The sequence below is a fragment of the Balaenoptera borealis genome (assembly GCF_965194805.1).
Source record: "Balaenoptera borealis genome assembly, chromosome: 6".
NCBI lineage: Eukaryota > Metazoa > Chordata > Mammalia > Artiodactyla > Balaenopteridae > Balaenoptera > Balaenoptera borealis.
In genome coordinates this window covers 56,033,769-56,051,473 of record NC_138863.1, presented here as the reverse complement: position 1 = coordinate 56,051,473, position 17,705 = coordinate 56,033,769, and the positions used below count along the sequence as shown (strand labels likewise).

Below are 17,705 nucleotides of genomic sequence, written 5' to 3'. Positions count from 1 at the left end.
CTCACCTGATTGCACTGACTAGAACCTCCAATGCACTGTTGAAAAGAAGTGAAAGTAGACACCCTTATCTTGTTCCTGATTTAAGAGAGATGCATTCAGTTCTTCACCATTAAGTATGATGTTAATACTTAATGTATAGGGGTTTTTTTTGGTAGATGCCCTTAATCAAGTTGAGGAAGTTCCTTCTACCTTAGTTTGTAGAGTGTTTTTATTAGGAGTGGATTTTGGATTTTGTCAAATGCTTTGTGTCTTAAGGTGGAAGATGAGGTGATTTATTTGAGGCCTTTCTTCTTTTTTAATATAGGTTTTCAGTACTATAAATTTCCTCCAACTATTGCTTTAGTGGTATCCTACAAATTTTGATATGTCTGCTCAATTTCATTCATTTCAAAATATTTTCTACTTCCCTTTTGATTCTTTCTTTGACCTATAGGTACTTACAAGTTGTTATTTCATTTCCACTTACTGGGGGATTTTTCTAAACATCTTTCTGTTACTGATTTCTATGTTAATTCCATCGTGTTCAGAAAACATTCTTTATATGACTTAAATCCTATCGAATTAATTGATACTTGTTTTATGGCCTACAGTATGGTCTGTCTTGTAAATGTTCCATGTACACTTGAAAAGAATTTGTCCTCTGCTGCTGTTGGTTGGAGTGGTCTATACATGTCTGTTAGGTCAAATTGATTTATAGTGTTGTTCAGGTCTTCTGTATTTAAAAAAAATTTCTATCTACTTATTCTATCAATTATTGATGGAAGGGAATTACAGTCTCCAACTATTATAGATCTATTTTTTTCTTGCAGTTCTATCAGTTTTCACTTCATATATTTATAGCTCTGTTATTGGGGGAATAAATACTGAGGATTGTTATTGTTTCTTGACTAATGAACAATTTTGTTACTGTGAAATGACCTTCCTTCTTCCTGATAGTATTTTTTGCTCTGAGATCTACTTCATCTGATGTTAAAACAGCCATTCCAGTTTTATTTTGACTGTTGTTAGCATGGTATATCTTTTTCTTTTTTCCATTTTTGAATTTTTTACTAATTTATATTTTTATATTTCAAGTGTTTTTCTTATAGACAGCATACAATTGGGTCTTTCCTTTTTATCTAACATGACAGTCTCTACCTTTTAATTGGGGTGGTTAGACCTTTTACCTTCAATGTGGTTTATTGATGTGGTTCAGTTTAAGTCTGTCATCTTGCAATTTGTTTTCTATCTTTCCTATCTGTGTTTTCTCCTTTTCCACTTCTACTGCCTTTTCTTAGATTGAATATTTTTTTTAATGATACCATTTTATCTTTTTTCTTTCTTCATTAGCTATAACTTTTTGTTTTGTTCTTTTAAGGGTTTCAGGTTCTATAGTGTATATCTTTAACTTAAAATAGTCTGCTTTAAGGTGATAATGTATATAACACTTAGAGTTTAGCATAAGAACCATAAAATATTATACTTCCCTTTCCCCTTGTCTCTCCTTTGTGCTGTTGTCATACATTCTACTTTTACATATATTGTAAAACCTATAGTATATTGTTATAATTTTTGTTGAAATAGTAAGTTATCTTTTAAAGATATTTAAACAGTAAGAAAACATCTTTTATATTTACCCATCTAGTTACCCTTTATGGTGCCTTTTAATTCAATCTGATGATATTTTCCTTCTGCTTGAAGTACTTGTTTTAAATATCTTTAGTGTGAGTCTGCTGTTGATGAATTTTTTTTGCTTTTGTTTGTCTGAAAATATCTTTGTTTCATATTTTTTTAACACTTTATTTTTTAGAGCAATGTTAGGTTTAAAACAAAATTGAGAGGGAGGTACAGAGATTTCCCACATGCCCCTGCCCCCATGCATGCATAGCCTCCCCCATTATCAACATCACTGGAAGTTTGTACCCCTTGACCACTATCTTCCCATTTCCCCCACCCCCTCATCCTCTGATAACCACCAATCTATGCTTCTATGAGTTCAACTTTTTTAGATTCCTCATAAAGTGATATAATGACATTGAGATTTCTTTTACCAAGGGTGAACCTACATTGGCACATCATAATTACAAAAAGTCCATAGTTTATTTTAGGGTTCACTTGTGGTGGTGTATATTCTGTGGGTTTGGACAGATGTATAAATAATCACTGAGTACCCTTCATTATAATATTAGAGTATTTTCACTGCTCTACATTCTCTGTGCTCTCCCTGTTCATTTTCTCACCCCCCAACCCCTGGCAACCACTGATCTCTTTATTGTTTCCATAGTTTTGTCTTTTCCAGAATGTCATATAGTTGGGATCACAGAATATGTGGCCTTTTCAGATTGGCTACTTTCATTTAGTAATATACGTTTAAGTTTCCTCCATGTCTTTTCATGGCTTGATAGCTTATTTCTTTTCAGCACTGAATAATATTCGATTGTCTGGATGTACCACAGTTTATTTATCCATTCACCAATCTTGGTTGCTTCCGAGTTTTGGCAGTTATGAATAAAGCTACTTTAAACATTTATGTGCAGGTTTTTATGTGGACATAAGTTTTCAACTCCTTTGAGTAAATACAAGGAGTATGATTACTGAATTGTATGGTAAGAGTATGTTTAGTTTTGTAAGAAATTGCCAGATAGTCTTCCAAATTACCATTTTGCATTCCCACCAGCACTGAGAGTTTCTGTTGCTCCACATCCTCTCTAGCATTTGGTGTTGTCAGTGTTCTGGATTTGGGCCATTCATATAGATGTGTAGTAGTATCTCATTGTTATTTTAATTTGTGTTTCCCTGATGACATATGATGTGGAACATCTTTTCATATGATCATTTGCTATCTTCAGTGAGGTATCTATTAAGGTCTTTGGTCCATTTTTTAATTGGTTTTTTTCTTATTGTTGAGTTTTAAAAGTTTTAAGAGTTCTTTGTGTGTGTGTGTGCGTGCGCGCATGTGTGTGTATTACTTTCAGAAAAATTGAAAGGTATTAGTCTTTTGAGAGTAAATAATATGAATATAGATTGTTTGGGAATTAAGGAAGGAATATCATGGTCTGATAATCTTCATTTTAGCTTTCAGTCTTGTATTTAAGCTACTTATTTGTGAGTGGTTATTAACCTCTTAAAATTAAATAAATGTATTGAATGTTTAGTGAAAAAATTCTATTATGTAATAATTGATGTCTTTTAAAATCTTGTTTTCCTAGCAGCAAAATTAGACATGATAAATAATTTGCATTGCTTGTGTGCAAAAGCTAACAAATTGTATTCAACCTATAGGTTCTCAAGTTCTGGATTACAGCTTTCATACCATACTTAAATACACAGATATAAACATAGCTGACATACTCTATATCTCTGCATGGCTTACTTGAAAAACAGAAACAGTTGCTTAAATGGATGACTATCAAAATGGTCAACACAGATTGATGGGCTTGAGTGCAGTAGACAGTGGGTATGCAGATGGTAGTGTCTGTACCATTTGACATGAGATGGCTGAGTCTTTAAAATGATTTTAGTGGGATGGCTTTGGTGTTGTTGCAGTAAAGGGCATCCATCCAACCTCAGGTGCTGTGCAGATGGCAAAGCCACGCTAATATAGAAAAATGAGAAACAAGTGACTATTTAATGTACAGGAATGCATGATCTGCGTCACAAATACATGATGGTATTACATGCAGGAAACCTAGCCAGATGGCTGTACATTAAAACACATGACTCCTTGAGAGAATTAAGTACAGGCAATTTGCTCAGATTTTCTGCAGGCCTGCTGCAGATTATATTAGGGTAGGGAGCATAAGAGATTAAGTGCTTTATTTATTGAAAGTGTTTAGATGAAGTTGGCAATTATTTAAGCATAATCTGATCTCCATAAATAGTTAAATTGTCTCTGTGGAAAAAAAAAAAGAAGGGAGGGTAGTTGGCTTTAACATAAAAGAATGTAAGGAGTAAGATTGGCTGGTGAACCTGTGGAAAATACAACTGTCTTTTGGCCCATATTTTTCCACTAGGCAAAAGCTTAAAAATATTTTTAGACAAGTATGATAAACGTATTTCTTTTTCTATATAGGTTTTAATGAGTCCAAATAGCAATGACATGGAAATTTTAATGTGGAAAGAGTTAATGTGTTGAGTGCTGTGTTAAACGGGGCCACTTTCACTGGTAAAATATTACATTTTTGTTTTTCAGCTTAAAGAAAGTGGTTATTGTACAGGTCATGAACCAGATTCCCTGGAATTCAGCACTGTGGGAGGATGGGTATCTACTCGGGCATCAGGCATGAAGAAGAATATCTATGGCAATATTGAGGACTTGGTAAATTTTTTCCTATTTATTATACAATAATTAATTAGTCTATAGAGATTATTATAAAGTTGTTAAGCCTTTAAAAATTGAGTTGGAGAGTCCCCCACAAAAGTATACCCTTTTTAATTATAGTAACGTTGATTATGTGTAACACAAATGGTTAAAAGACACAACTGTGGTCATTATTTAAGAGTGCTTCTTTTCGAGTAACTGATATTTAAGTTTTGTAGATGTCTCATAGTATCTGACTTATAAATGTATCTAAATATTATTTTGCAAGCCTTGGAGTCTTGGTCTTCAACTCTACCAAGATTTTAGTCTTTATTTAGGTGATCTTGTCATTACTACTGTTTTGCCTTAGGAGATTTTATATTTATTTTTCTGAAAAAAATTTTCTGTATAGAATTAAAGAGCCCAATTAAAAATGTTCTAGTTAATGTAATGTTTTATGTGCACATCATTTTGTTTTAGCTGATCTGGTGTCATTGCTCTTAAGAGTTAGTGCAATAGTGTAACTATAGGCATCCTGGCTAGGAATTAGGTATCATTTGTTCCATTTGTAGCTTTTCCAGTGATTAATTGTGTGACCTTGTGCAAATTGGTTTACCTTTCTAAACTTCAATTTCCTACTGTATAAAATAGAATAGTGTTATTTGTTACATAGAATTATTATAAGGAATAAAGGACATAAAATGAAAACTCTTAGAGGAATCACTGGTATGTAATAGGTACTTCATACATGTTAGTTCCCTTTATCATCAATATTTTGATAACAATTTAAAAGAATAGTTTATGAGACTATTAAAGTGGTGTTCCTAACATTATTCCTAGAGCTATTTAGGTTTGTTTTTCAGATCTAGCGTTTCAACATTTTCATCAATGTCTTCGTTGATAGAAATATCAAATTGTTGATGAAATATATTGGTTTTTTATAGTTAACACCCAACAGTTTAAGACTTTAAGTGTCTATATTATGAACACTTTTTAAATGTTTGCATTATCTTTTTTTTTAATTGAAGATATTTTAGAAATCACATTTTTCTTTTTGCAATTAAGATAACATAAATTCAGTTTCAGAAAAGAGAATTTGATCCTTTTGCTATTGGATTATTAAAATATTTATCAGAGTTAAGCATATTTGATAGACTACCACATTTAGTACTGCTAAAGCATGTAATTTATTTTAATCCTTTTTGGGGTTACTTAAGGGCCACAAATTGTAAGTATACATTTTAATGTACTTATTTGCATGTGTATATCTAGTTTTTAATCTAAAAAAGCATCATACTGTGTTTAATCTGCTCTTTAAACTGTTATCAATATATTAACATGTCAATGAGCATAGGTTTGCACCATTATTTTTTAAAAGTGCATATAATTCTCTTTTATTGATAATTTGTGATTTAGTAATTCCCTATTAAAGAATATTTAAATTATTTTTATTTCAAAATTATAGAAGTAAATAAAGGGAAAAATATCCTCTGTAGTAATTTTTTGGCATACCTCTTTGATCATTTTCTTTGGGTAAGTTCCTAGAGCTTGGATTGTTGGGTCAAGCATGTTTTTAGGTCCTTGGACCCTTACAGCCAAATTGCTCTATAAAAATTTTGTGCCAGTTGTCATTCTTACTAGCACTATGAGAATCTTTATTTTACTGGACCTTTTATTTATATTATGTTCCTAAAATTTTATATTTCTTTATTTGTTAGTGAATGTAAACTTTTAAAATGTCCTCATTAGCAATTTTTATCTTTTTATTTTGCGAATTCTTTATTTATGTCCTCTGCTCATTTCCTTCAACAATAGACTATTTTTATTTATCTGTCAAAAAATTATTCTGAAAATGTGTTGGGTTTTTACCTAACCATTTCTGAGTCAGATCTGAGGAATTTTTTTGATTGACCCTCTCCCTACAACGTACTTAATTTCTCACATGTGTGAGACATACCTCACACATATCTTTCTTCATCTTTTTAACTCAATCACCACATCTCCCTCTTCATCCCAATTTTGATGTGATCAAAATAAATACTTCATTCTTTTCTCTCTTTTCTACTGAGTGGGCAAAGTAGATAAGTTGAAGGTGGGGATAAGGCAAGAATAATTTTTTTCTTAGAATTCTAAGCATCTAGAATAGTGCCTAACATGAATAATAGTGCTTCATAAATATTGTTAAATAAATGAAAGAATGAACCTATTAAAATGTGATAATTGCATATTTTTTCCATCCTTTAGTTCTTTACCACATGGACAACCCTAGACTAGCTTTGGTTTAAAGAAATGTGTTTTTTCAGTTTTTAAAATGATGAATATACCTAGGCCAATAACAATCTTAGAATAATTTTTCCCTCTTTTATTTAAAGTTACATACAATTTATTTTTAGTCTAAGAACTACTAAAAGATATTAGAATTCTGAAGGGAATCACCATTTATCACTTAAACCAATATTTTAAAAATAGTGTTTTATATAAATATATATGGGTGTGTATATCCACACACACAACATTCACTGACAGATATCTAGAATTTACATCATGCATTGTATTAAACAGGTGGTTCATATAAAAATGGTAACACCTAGAGGTATAATAGAAAAAAGCTGTCAAGGACCTCGAATGTCAACAGGCCCTGATATCCATCACTTCATCATGGGATCTGAAGGTAAATATAACTGCAAATTTATTATGAAAAAATACAGGTTAGTGATTCAGTTTTGTGAAAATCTATGATATTGTGATATCAGATTTTTGAAAGAAAGACGTGTTTTATATATTTAAATAATTTTTTTAAGTTTTATGACTTTAGTACTTCATAAAGTTTTTATTATAAGAACATCTTATTAAACTTTCTCTTGAATTTTGCTTTTTTATGTTTTCAGAGCCAGCTTAGTCCTTTTGGTGTTATTTTATTTTTCTTTTAGAGTTTTTAATCAATTTCAGGAAGAGTAGCTGTTAGGGTTTAAAATGGTTTGCTTTTACATTTATTGGTATGGTATTTTCTAATCTCTGAATTATCAGGAGGAAAGGACTAATAACATATTATCTTATTGCCTTGTGTTTCTATAATTATATCTTTTGTTATTTGCTACTTGGTTTTTGAAGAAGTGGAATTTAAGATTCTATTGATTCACATATCTTTTAAAACTTATGTTGGTCTTTTATTTGTTCACTACTTGAGTCATCTCCTTTGCTTGGTTACTTAATGCTGGGTAGATTAGAATGTAGTTCTTCATCTTATGCAAAACATTTAATTTCTGTACCTATGAGGGGGAAAAAACCACTAACCTTCCTTCTAGTTTGCAAACTAACTGTTATGTAGGCACTGTGAATTTTATGGATAAGGTGAAGGTGGGCATATTTTTCAATTCTTAGCATGGTAGAGAGGGATAGTTATCCTTTAAATTCAGAGAAATGAAAGTGTTTCCAGGTTACCAGAGGAACTCATTACTAAGTCAGAAGGTGGTGCAAGCTGTGAAAAGATTTTCAAAACATCTAGCTATATTCATGGATAAAAGTGCACTTATGATAAACTAGGATGTTAGGGCATAAATTCTAACTTTTGATGGTAACATCAAGGAAAAAATAAATTATGTGTCTTAGTGATGTACTAGAGGTCAACTCTTAAATTGATGACCAGTGGTATAGCTTAGATATTTTTCATGATAATTAGTGACAAACCTCTGTCAAGGTGTTTCACCAATTTACTCTCTTATTCCTTTTCTGGTCAGTGTACTCTTCTGTGGACAAACAGAACTATACTTTTAATGAGAAAAATAAAATGTTAAATTCCTTTAAAATAATATAGTTCTCTAAAAAATATTATTTTGGAACTTCTTGTATTAATGCATCATCCAAGAGTTAACTGAAAGAATATAACTTTTTCCAGTCAAATGTCAAATTGAATAACAAATAGGTATTAAAACTGATAATTATTGATTTTACTATTGGTATATACATAGTTGGAGTCAACTCTGTAAATTATCTTTTCAAGTAGCTACATCAGACATTTTTTTCTCCCATCAATTAGCGTTTAAAAAATTCTGGTTGCTAGGTACTGTGCTGGCCCACTCAAGGACACAGGTAATAATTGACCATTAAAATTGAATAAGATAAATTCTATGATAGAAGTAAATGAAGGAGAAATACAGACAAAGGTCATGTTGATGGGTGCTTAGGAAGACTTCCGCAGAGGGGTTGTGCCTAAAGTGGTCCTTCAAGGATGATAATGAGAAAATAATTCTAGGCAGAGTTGAGGGAATAAGGTGGGGAGGGAGGTGCCCTACAGAGAGAACTAACTGCATATGAACAGGCTTAGAAGTGAGAAAGAGCTGTGACTGCCTCGTGAAGGTGCCAGTTTTTCAGTGTGACTGGAACTTAAGATTTAATTGTAGAGTGGAATTGACAGCAGGTCAGGGTGTGGAGTAGTAAGGGTTACAGGATGGCTGGAGAGATAATTTGGTCTTTTATCCCTTTTATAATAGTTTGAACTTTATCCAAAAGACTGGAGTACCTCCTTCAATAAGTAAATTATTGTACGAATTTAAGGAAGGCAAACTCATTATTATAATAAAGTAAGCAAAGAAATACAGGTTATTAGAAACATATGTACAAGGGTAAGTTACTATATTTAAGTGAGATTTTATTATAAATATCTATGCAAAATGCCATACTGATTTAAGAGCATGAACCTTGAAATCTTTCAGATCTGGATTTCAATCCTGGTTTTACCACTTATGTTTCTGTGACTGTGTAAATCAGGTAGTTCTCTATGCCCAATGTCCTCAGCTGTAAAATGGGGATAATAAAAGTATCTATATTCAAAAGCTTTTTGAGAGGGTCAAACAAAATTATGCTAAACAGTTTATAAGCACGTAGTAAGTACTCAACAAATGTTAAACTGTTGTGGCTGTGTATTATTTTGGCATCAGTGATCTTTATAAGTATATTTATGGTCCCTAATCCCCATTTCTGTATGTATGTGGATATAGAGTAATCTTAATATAGGCCAGGAGACAGCATGACTGAGAGAGTAAATTTATGTGAAATCATATTCTTTTATAATATGTATTTTCTCTTCTGTTTTGAACTATCTAAATAATAACCTCCTGCCTTAAATATGAATCATAAACTTTTCCTTGAGCTTTAGAACATACTTTCTTTTGTTATAGTTAAGTCATTTGATGACAACCTTGAAAGCATCACCATTATAAAAAAACCTATTTTCCCCCATCCTGCTAAGTTCCACATGTGATTAACCAAGTTAAGTTTAATGTTTTTATCTTGTTTTGTGTTATGAATTTTTCATAATGGTTATTTTGACAAGCAGGTTCCTCCCATTTTAGATGTTATAGTATCATGATCAATTAATGAAAACCGTAATAAATAAAGCATTTGAAATGTTTTATAACTTACTTGCTCTTTTATTTGAAAAATAGCTAAAAGTACATTTTTTTTTTAACTCGTTACCCACCCTTGTTTTAGCCTTTGCTCTAAAATGAAATAGATGAAAAGCTTACTATCAGTCCTTCTGTGTAGTTTTACTTCATCTTTTGGTTAAATAAAGCTCATCCTTTAGTAGATTCCTCAGGAAAGGCACATTCGTATATCCCATGAGTTCTGGAATGTTCTAAACTATTTTTCTATGACCTTGATACCTGCAGGACAGCTTGAGCGGCTTTAATATTCATGGGTCACACTTTTTTTCCTTGTTTTTTGAAAATACTATTCCACTGTTGCTTTGGTTTTGTATGTTGTTTTAAAGAAATCTAATGCCAATTCTCTTGACTTTTTGCCTGGAGGCAGTGAGGATTTTTTTTTCTTTATCATTAAAGTTTACTTTTACAACTCAGAGTTGATTGTTGTGGGTCATTTTGCTCTGGTACCCAGTGGACCCTTTCTCTGTGTATATGCTGGTCTTCTTTTATTTCTGTAAAGCTTTTCTTTGGATTGTAGTGTTAAATATTAGGGTTTTGGATTCCCTTCCCCCTGCTGTTTTGATTTTTCTTCTTCAGGGACACCAGTTATACATTTGTCTGACTTTCTTTGCTTATTTTCCATTTCAACCATGATTTCTCTTTTTTTCTCAACTTCTTTATTTTATTTTCATTCTCTTGGTTATTTTCTTGCTTTTCTTCAATGCCCTGTATTAAATTTTCATTTGAATCTATTCTCTCTTCTCCTTTGGATACTTGTAACCCAGCCTTCATTTTTTTTATGTTCTGTTGTTCTATTTCTTCCCTGAGTTTGGTCATCTTTTATTTAATTTTATCTTGTTTTTTGTCCATTTATGTTTTTAGTGTTTATATTTCTAATTCAGCTATTTTTTCATATCCCCAAATGCTTGTTTGACAGTATTTAATTGAGTTTGAAATGTTGTTTTTACAGTTTACTTCAGGATCATGGTTGGTTTTGTGGGGGATACTTTTCATCAGCAGAAAAGCTATTATTTCCATTTTCTGATGTTTTGCAGTAGTTTTGTATGGATTTGGTCTGCTTTTTTCTGTTCCTGTTTATTACTTGGAAAGGGTTCCTAGTTTGAGAGTGTTCTTTTCTGTCACTTCTACCCTCTTTTGTGCTATTTGCTTTATAGATGGTGGTGTTTTTGGTGGGAGAAGCCATGGCATGTCCTGTTTCTCTTTCATTTCTATCAGATCTTTAATTTTCCTTCTAATTTTATTCTTCCCCTCCACTGCCTTGTCTCCAAGGAGTACCACACTCCTCTAATTTGATGCTTCTTTGAAGATACTTCCCTTACTTCTCCAAGGGTGTCATTTCTGGTTCCTTCCATTTTCAAACCCCTCCTCATAGCCAGGGTTATGGATTACCAAGTCTTACACAGTATTTGGAGTTTATTGTTGCACTTTTGCTTTCTGGGGTTGATTTTGTCTTTGCTTACTTTTAGTCCTCTGCTACCCTCTACTCTTTCCTAGGGAGTCTTTTAAACCCCACCTTACTCACTTTCTGCCCTTATAAACTTGTAGCAGCTGGAAGGCTGTAGAAGGTCTGTTGGAGTTTTTTCTTTTTATCTGTACTTATGGGTAATTAGAAAGTCATAGTGTTTTCTTATCTCCTTTTAATACTAAAGTGTATGTCCTGTGTGGTTTTATTTGTTTTCCTTGTTGATTTTCATGTTTGGGGGGAGGGGGGTAGAGGGAGAGGGAGGATTCAGAATCAAATGATTACCTTTCTTCTCAGTCCTGAGGTCACCTGAACATATATTTTCAAATTATGAAAGATTTTATGTATGTCAAGGAAATACTTGCATTTTGTATTAGCTAGTAGTTGAAGCTTTCAGTTTTCTTAAGAACACTATATTTGAAATTATAAAACAGAAAATTCTAAAATTTACAGCAACATATTTTTAATGAAACGGAAAGAAAAGTGAATGACATATAAGCCTCTATGATGTCACATTGCCATGGAGTTGTTTACAAACAATTATATAAACTGGATATAAAATATTGGTATAATGTGCATATAATCAAGTGATAAGTAATCTAAGTAGTTTTATATCACTCCACTGACATAAAGTTCCCAGAGCAAAAGAATCAATAAATATAATAAAGCCCAACGGAAGTGAGCCTTTCAATGAAGTGAATTTAGATGTAAACATTTATGATTGGATGAATTTGAATATAAGTCTGGATGGAAGAACTGCCTTGTGCCAGACTGCATTTGGGACTTGGATGGAGTTTCCTTTTACAGTGCAGACACCCCCAACCCCTAACCCCTGCTGCAGAACTCATAGCTGGATAGTTGCACAGACTTGCCTTGGTCATTTCATTAACCTTGCAACAATGCAAAGTCTCATTTTACTAATTTTTATTTTTTAACCTTACTTATAGTGTTATGGTGGGTTTTACCACTTTAGAATGCCTGCTATATGTATGAGGCAATATGGGTGTACAGAAATTTAAGGCAGGGTCACTTCTTACTAGTACCTTAGAATTTGGGTGTAGAATTAGAATTTTAAGGAAAGTTTGCCAATGTTTTATACACATATATTTTAAAATAAACTTTTTGAGTAAGTAATTACATGTACAAAGTTAAAATAGGTATATAAATGTACAAAATTCAAAAGGTACAAAAGATGTATAGGGAAAAATCTGCCTTCTATCCCTGTCTTTTAGGCATCTCCCTTGCCCAGAGTAAACACTTTTGCTGGTTTATAAGCATATATGTATGTGTTTTTAAAAACACAAATGGGAGTTTACTACTCTTTGATTTATACTTAATTTTATAACACTCACTTCAAATCATCACATTTAGAACCACTTCATTCTTTTTTGGCAGCTACCTGATATTCCATTGGTATGTACTCTGTTCTATTTAAGCAGACCCTCATTGACTGGCTTTTAAATGGTTTCTAATTTTTTCTTTGGATTATATTTAGGTTATATTATATGCGGTAATTTATAGAAATATTTTCAAATGGCTTTATTTCTGAGATGTAAAGAAATATTTCAGAAAAAGTCAGGAACTTGGAGTTTAATTTTATTTATTTTTTATTTTATTTTGTTTAAAGATTCATTTTTTTTTTTTTTAATTTTTTCAAAATTTACTTATTTATTTTTGGCTGCATTGGTTCTTCCTTACTGCGCGTGGGCTTTCTCTAGTTGCGATGAGTGGGGGCTACTCTTCGTTGTGGTGGGTGGGCTTCTCCTTGTGGTGGCTTCTCTTGTTGTGAAGCATGGGCTCTAGGCACACAGGCTTCAGTAGTTGTGGCACACGGGCTCAGTAGTTGTGGCTTGTGGGCTCTAGAGCACAGGCTCAGTATTTGGGGTGCACGGGCTTAGTTGGCTTCGTGGCATGTGGGATCTTCCTGGACCAGGGCTCGAATCCTTGTCCCCTGCCTTGGCAGGCAGATTCTTAACCACTGCGCCACCAGGGAAGTCCCTGGAGTTTAATTTTAAATCGAGAAATTTTCCTGTCTAAAATCAAGGCTTATTCTAACCTTCTTCTCTTTTCACAGTTTTCCCACTTGAGTTTATTTATTTATTTACTTTTTTATTGGAGAAAAATTGCTTTACAGTGTTGTGTTAGTTTCTGCTCTACAATGAAGTGAATCAGCTATACGTATACGTGTATCCCCTCCCTCTTGGACCTCCCTCCCACCCCCACCCCCCAACTTTCTTTTCCTTAATGAATTTCAACCTGGTGACTTTTGAGTTTAAACAAGTATTTATTAAAGTTTTCTGTAATCTGCGGAGAGATTAGAATAAATAGAAAAGATGATTCATGCCTTTAGGAGCTTATGCCTGACAAATTTCAGTTTGTTTGTAGAAACAACTTTCAGCATGAGGTGTTAACTCTAAGACTACGAGGAGCTTCGAAAAATGTTGAAAAGAGAAGAAAAAAATTACAAATAAGCTTAGGGATGGTGTCAGTATAGTGGCAGAAGAATTAGCAACTTTAAAAATTAAAGTGATACTACTTGTCTTGGTAAGAAAGAATAGGTGCAATAGATAATTCTGTGTTGGTGGATGAGAAGGCAGCATAGTCTGTCAGCCTTATGCCTCTTTCTGGCAAAGGTTCAGAGTTCTTTTAGACTCTTTCTGTAGCCTAAGATACCTGTTTCTAACAATACCCCTATTTCTAAAATGTATGGCTCATAGCTCCTTGTTTAAGAAGATAACTCTGAAGTTTCCTTTGTTTTATTGAGATATAATTTACATATCCTAAAATTCACCTGTTTAAAATGTATCCCTTAGAAAGGATAGTTCCTAGGGTTATTGTTTGAGATTTTTTGTGAGCTTAAGAGGGGTCCTCCCCACTGTTCCCCCCTACCCTAGTTTTATTGAGCAATAATTGACATACATCCCTGTATAAGTTTAAGGTGTACAGCATGATGGTTTGATTTACATATATTGTGAGATGATTACCACAATGTGTTTAGTTAACATCCATCATCTCATATAGATACAATAAAAAAAAAAAATGAAAAATATTTCTTCTTGTGATGAGAACTCTGAGGATCTACTCTCTTAACAACTTTCTTGTATATCATACAGCAGTGTTAACAGTAGTCATCATGTTGTACATTACATCCCTGATACTTATTTATCTTATCACTGAAAGTTTGTACCTTTTGACCACCTTCCTCCCCCTACCCTCTGCCTTTGGTAACCACAAATCTGATGTCTTTTTCTGTGAGTTTGGTGTATTTTTATTGCTTGTTTATTTTTATTAGATTCCACATAAAAGTGAAATCATGTAATACTTGTCTTCCTCTATCTGACTTATTTAACTTACATAATGCCTTCAAGGTCTATCCATCTTGTCACAAATGGTGGGTGACATTTTTTCCTCATTTTTTTCCTCATTTTTTTTTATGCCTGAATAATACTCCATTGTATATATATATACCACAACTTCTTTATCCATTCATTCATCGATGAACACTTAGGTTGTTTCTGTAGTTGGCTATTGTAAATAATGCTGCTATGAACATGGGGGGTGCAAATATCTTTTTGAGTTAGTGTTTTTGTTTCTTTCAGATGTATTCCCAGAAGTGGAATTGCTGGATCATATGGTAGTTCCATGTTTAATTTTTTTAGGAACCTTCATACTGTTTTCCATAGTGGCTGCACCGATTTATAATCCTACCAACAGTGCACAAGGGTTCCCTTTTCTCCATATCCATGCCAGCGTTTGTTATTTCTTATCTTTTTGATAATGGCCATTCTGGAAGGTGTGAGGTGATATCTCTTTGTGATTTCAATTTGCCTTCCCCGAATGACTAGTGATGTTGAACATCTTTCCATGTACCTGTTGGCCATTTGTATATCTTCTTTGGAAAAATGTCTATTCAGGTCCTTTGCCTGTTTTTTTAATTGAATTATTTGTTTTTTGCTGTGGAGTTGTATGAGTTCTTTATATATTTTAGATATTAACTTCTTATCAGATAAATAGTTTGCATATATTTTTTCCAATTCTGTAGGTTGTCTTTTCACTTTGTTTACGGTTTCTTTTGCTGTGCAGAAAGAATCTTTTTAGTTTGATGTAGTCCCACTTATTTGTTTTTTATTTTGTTGCTTGTGCTTTAGGTGTGATTTCCAAAAAATCATTACCGATACATATGTCAGAGAACTTTTCCCCTGTGTTTTCTTCGGGGAGCTTCATGGTTTCAGATATTACATACAAGCCTTTAAACATTTGAGTTAATTTTTTTGAGTGGTGTAAGATAGGGGTCAGGTTTCATTCTTTTGCATGTCAATGTCCAGTTTTCCCAGCACCATTTATTAAAGAGACTGTGTTTTCTCCTTTGAGTACTATCAGCTCCTTTGTCAAATATTATATGACTGTATATGCTTGGGTTTATTTCTGGGCTCTTGATTCTGTTCCATTGATCTGTTTGTTTTTATTCCAGTACCATACTCTTTTAACTACTATAGCTTTAGAGTATAGCTTGAAATCAGTAAGTGTGATGCCTCCTGCTTTGTTTTTCTTTCTCAGGATTTCTTTGGCTATTTGGAGTCTTTTGTGGTTCCATATAAGTTTTAGGAGTGTTTTTTTTTTTTTTCTGTAAAAAATGCCATTGGAATCTTGATGGGAATTGCATTGAGTCTATAGATGTCTTTTGGTAGTACTGACATTTTAACAATACTAAGTTTTTCAACCCATGAATGAACACAGGATACCTTTCCATTTACTTGTGTCTTCAATTTTTTTTTTTTTTTCATCAGTGTCTTAGTTTTCAGAGTAGAGATCTTTTACCTCCCTGGCTAAACTTATTCCTAAGTATTTTATTGCTTTTGATGTTCTTGTAAATGGGATCAATTTCTTTATCTCTCTTTCAGAAAATTCACTGTTAATGTGTAGAAACGCTTCTGATTTTTGTATGTTAATTTTGTGTCCTGCAACTGTACCGAATTTGCTGATTAGTTTGAATAGTTTTTTGGTTGACTCTAGGGTTTTCTCTATAGTTGTTCCTCAGTATCTGCAGGGGATTGCTTCCAGAAACCCCTGCAGATACCAGAATTTGCAGATGTTTATCTCTTATATAAAATGGCATAGTATAGTCAACCGTATATAAAATCATGTTGTCTACAAATAGAGACAGTTTTACTTCTTCCTTTCCAGTTTTTATGCCTTTTATTTTTTTCTCTTGCCTGATCGCTGTACCTAGGACTTCCAGTATCCCCAGGTTTCTACCACGCAAACAGCTGGCCTGCAATTTTGCCTATATCTCCAGTAAATTTACCTATGTCTTCCCAATTACCTTTTACCACATCCTCCACTGTTTTCAAGAGTATTCTTGAAACTTCTTGAACTTCTTGAACTTCTTCATGCTCTGTTGCAAATAATCTTCGAAAAAAAGATTGGGAGCTGTTTGATGGCTTATTTCTTCCTCTGGCAAAATCTCTGAGCTAAGGCTGTGGAGGTGGGTGTGGGGACAGTGGCATGTTTTTCTCTGAGGACACCCTTACTTTAGAAACTAAGTGCTGGGGAGAAGGAGGAAGGAAAGTAGATCTTGGTTTGCTTCTCCTGGCAAGATACCAGCCCTTTACAAGCCAGGGCAAAGGGTTGGGACCATAGACTTAGTGCATCACTCAAAGTAGAGCCTCTGTCTCACCAATTTAGGCTGGGTGCAAGAAGTGAGCCTCTCCTCACCTCTTAGCTGCACTTGCCTAGAACTTAGTCTCAGGAAAGGTAGCTGAGGTAGAGTGTTACATGGAATAGGGTCAAAGGTTTTTCTGAAATTAAGAAAGTCTTCATGTATCTATCCAAGAGAAAGGAAAACATATATACAAACTTGTACACCTATATTTGTAGTAGTATTATTCATAGTAGCCAAAATATGGAAACCTGTGGAACTTTCAGCCTCACCCCCTGACCTCTAGGGAGGGGAGGGGAGAGGAAAGGAGAGGAGAGGAGCAGCTGGAAGTGGAATTAGTCGCCCATGATCAGTGGTTTAGTCATCATGGCTGTGTAATGAAGCCTACATAAAAATCCCTAAATTATGAGTTTCAGAGGACTACTGGGTTGGTAACCACATGGAGGTGCTGGGAGGGTGGTGTATCTGGAGAGGGCATGGGAACTCTGCACCATTTCCCCCATACTTTGTTCTGTGCATCTCTTCTGTTTGATTGTTCCTGAGTTGTTTCCTTTTATAACAAGCTGGTAATCGAGTTTAAAAAAAAAAAAAAGTAGAAACCCAAATGTCCATACCATACAATAGAATAATATTCAGCAATTAAAAGGAATGAAGTACTTAGTACATGCTACAACATGGATGAACCTTGAAAACATTTAAGTGAAAGTAGTCAGTCACAAAAAGGCCACATATTGTAAGATTCTATTTATATGAAATGCTCAATAGGCAAATTCCTAGAGACAAAGTATACTGGTGTTTGTCTAGGGCTGAGGTGTGTGTGGGGAAAATGGGTATGGGATTTATTTTTGGGGGGTGATGAAA

The 17,705-nt window shown here is 33.5% G+C and overlaps 1 protein-coding gene across 1 annotated transcript in view; it reads left to right on the top strand.

The window, feature by feature from the left end:
* The window catches only part of AGPS (alkylglycerone phosphate synthase), a 140,427-nt gene that overhangs the window by 61,304 nt on the left and 61,418 nt on the right, over positions 1–17,705 (top strand). Inside the window, exons 9-10 of the mRNA XM_082395636.1 lie at positions 4,172–4,297; positions 6,842–6,950. Coding sequence (XP_082251762.1) covers positions 4,172–4,297; positions 6,842–6,950 — 235 coding nt within the window. The remainder of the gene's footprint in view (positions 1–4,171; positions 4,298–6,841; positions 6,951–17,705) is intronic.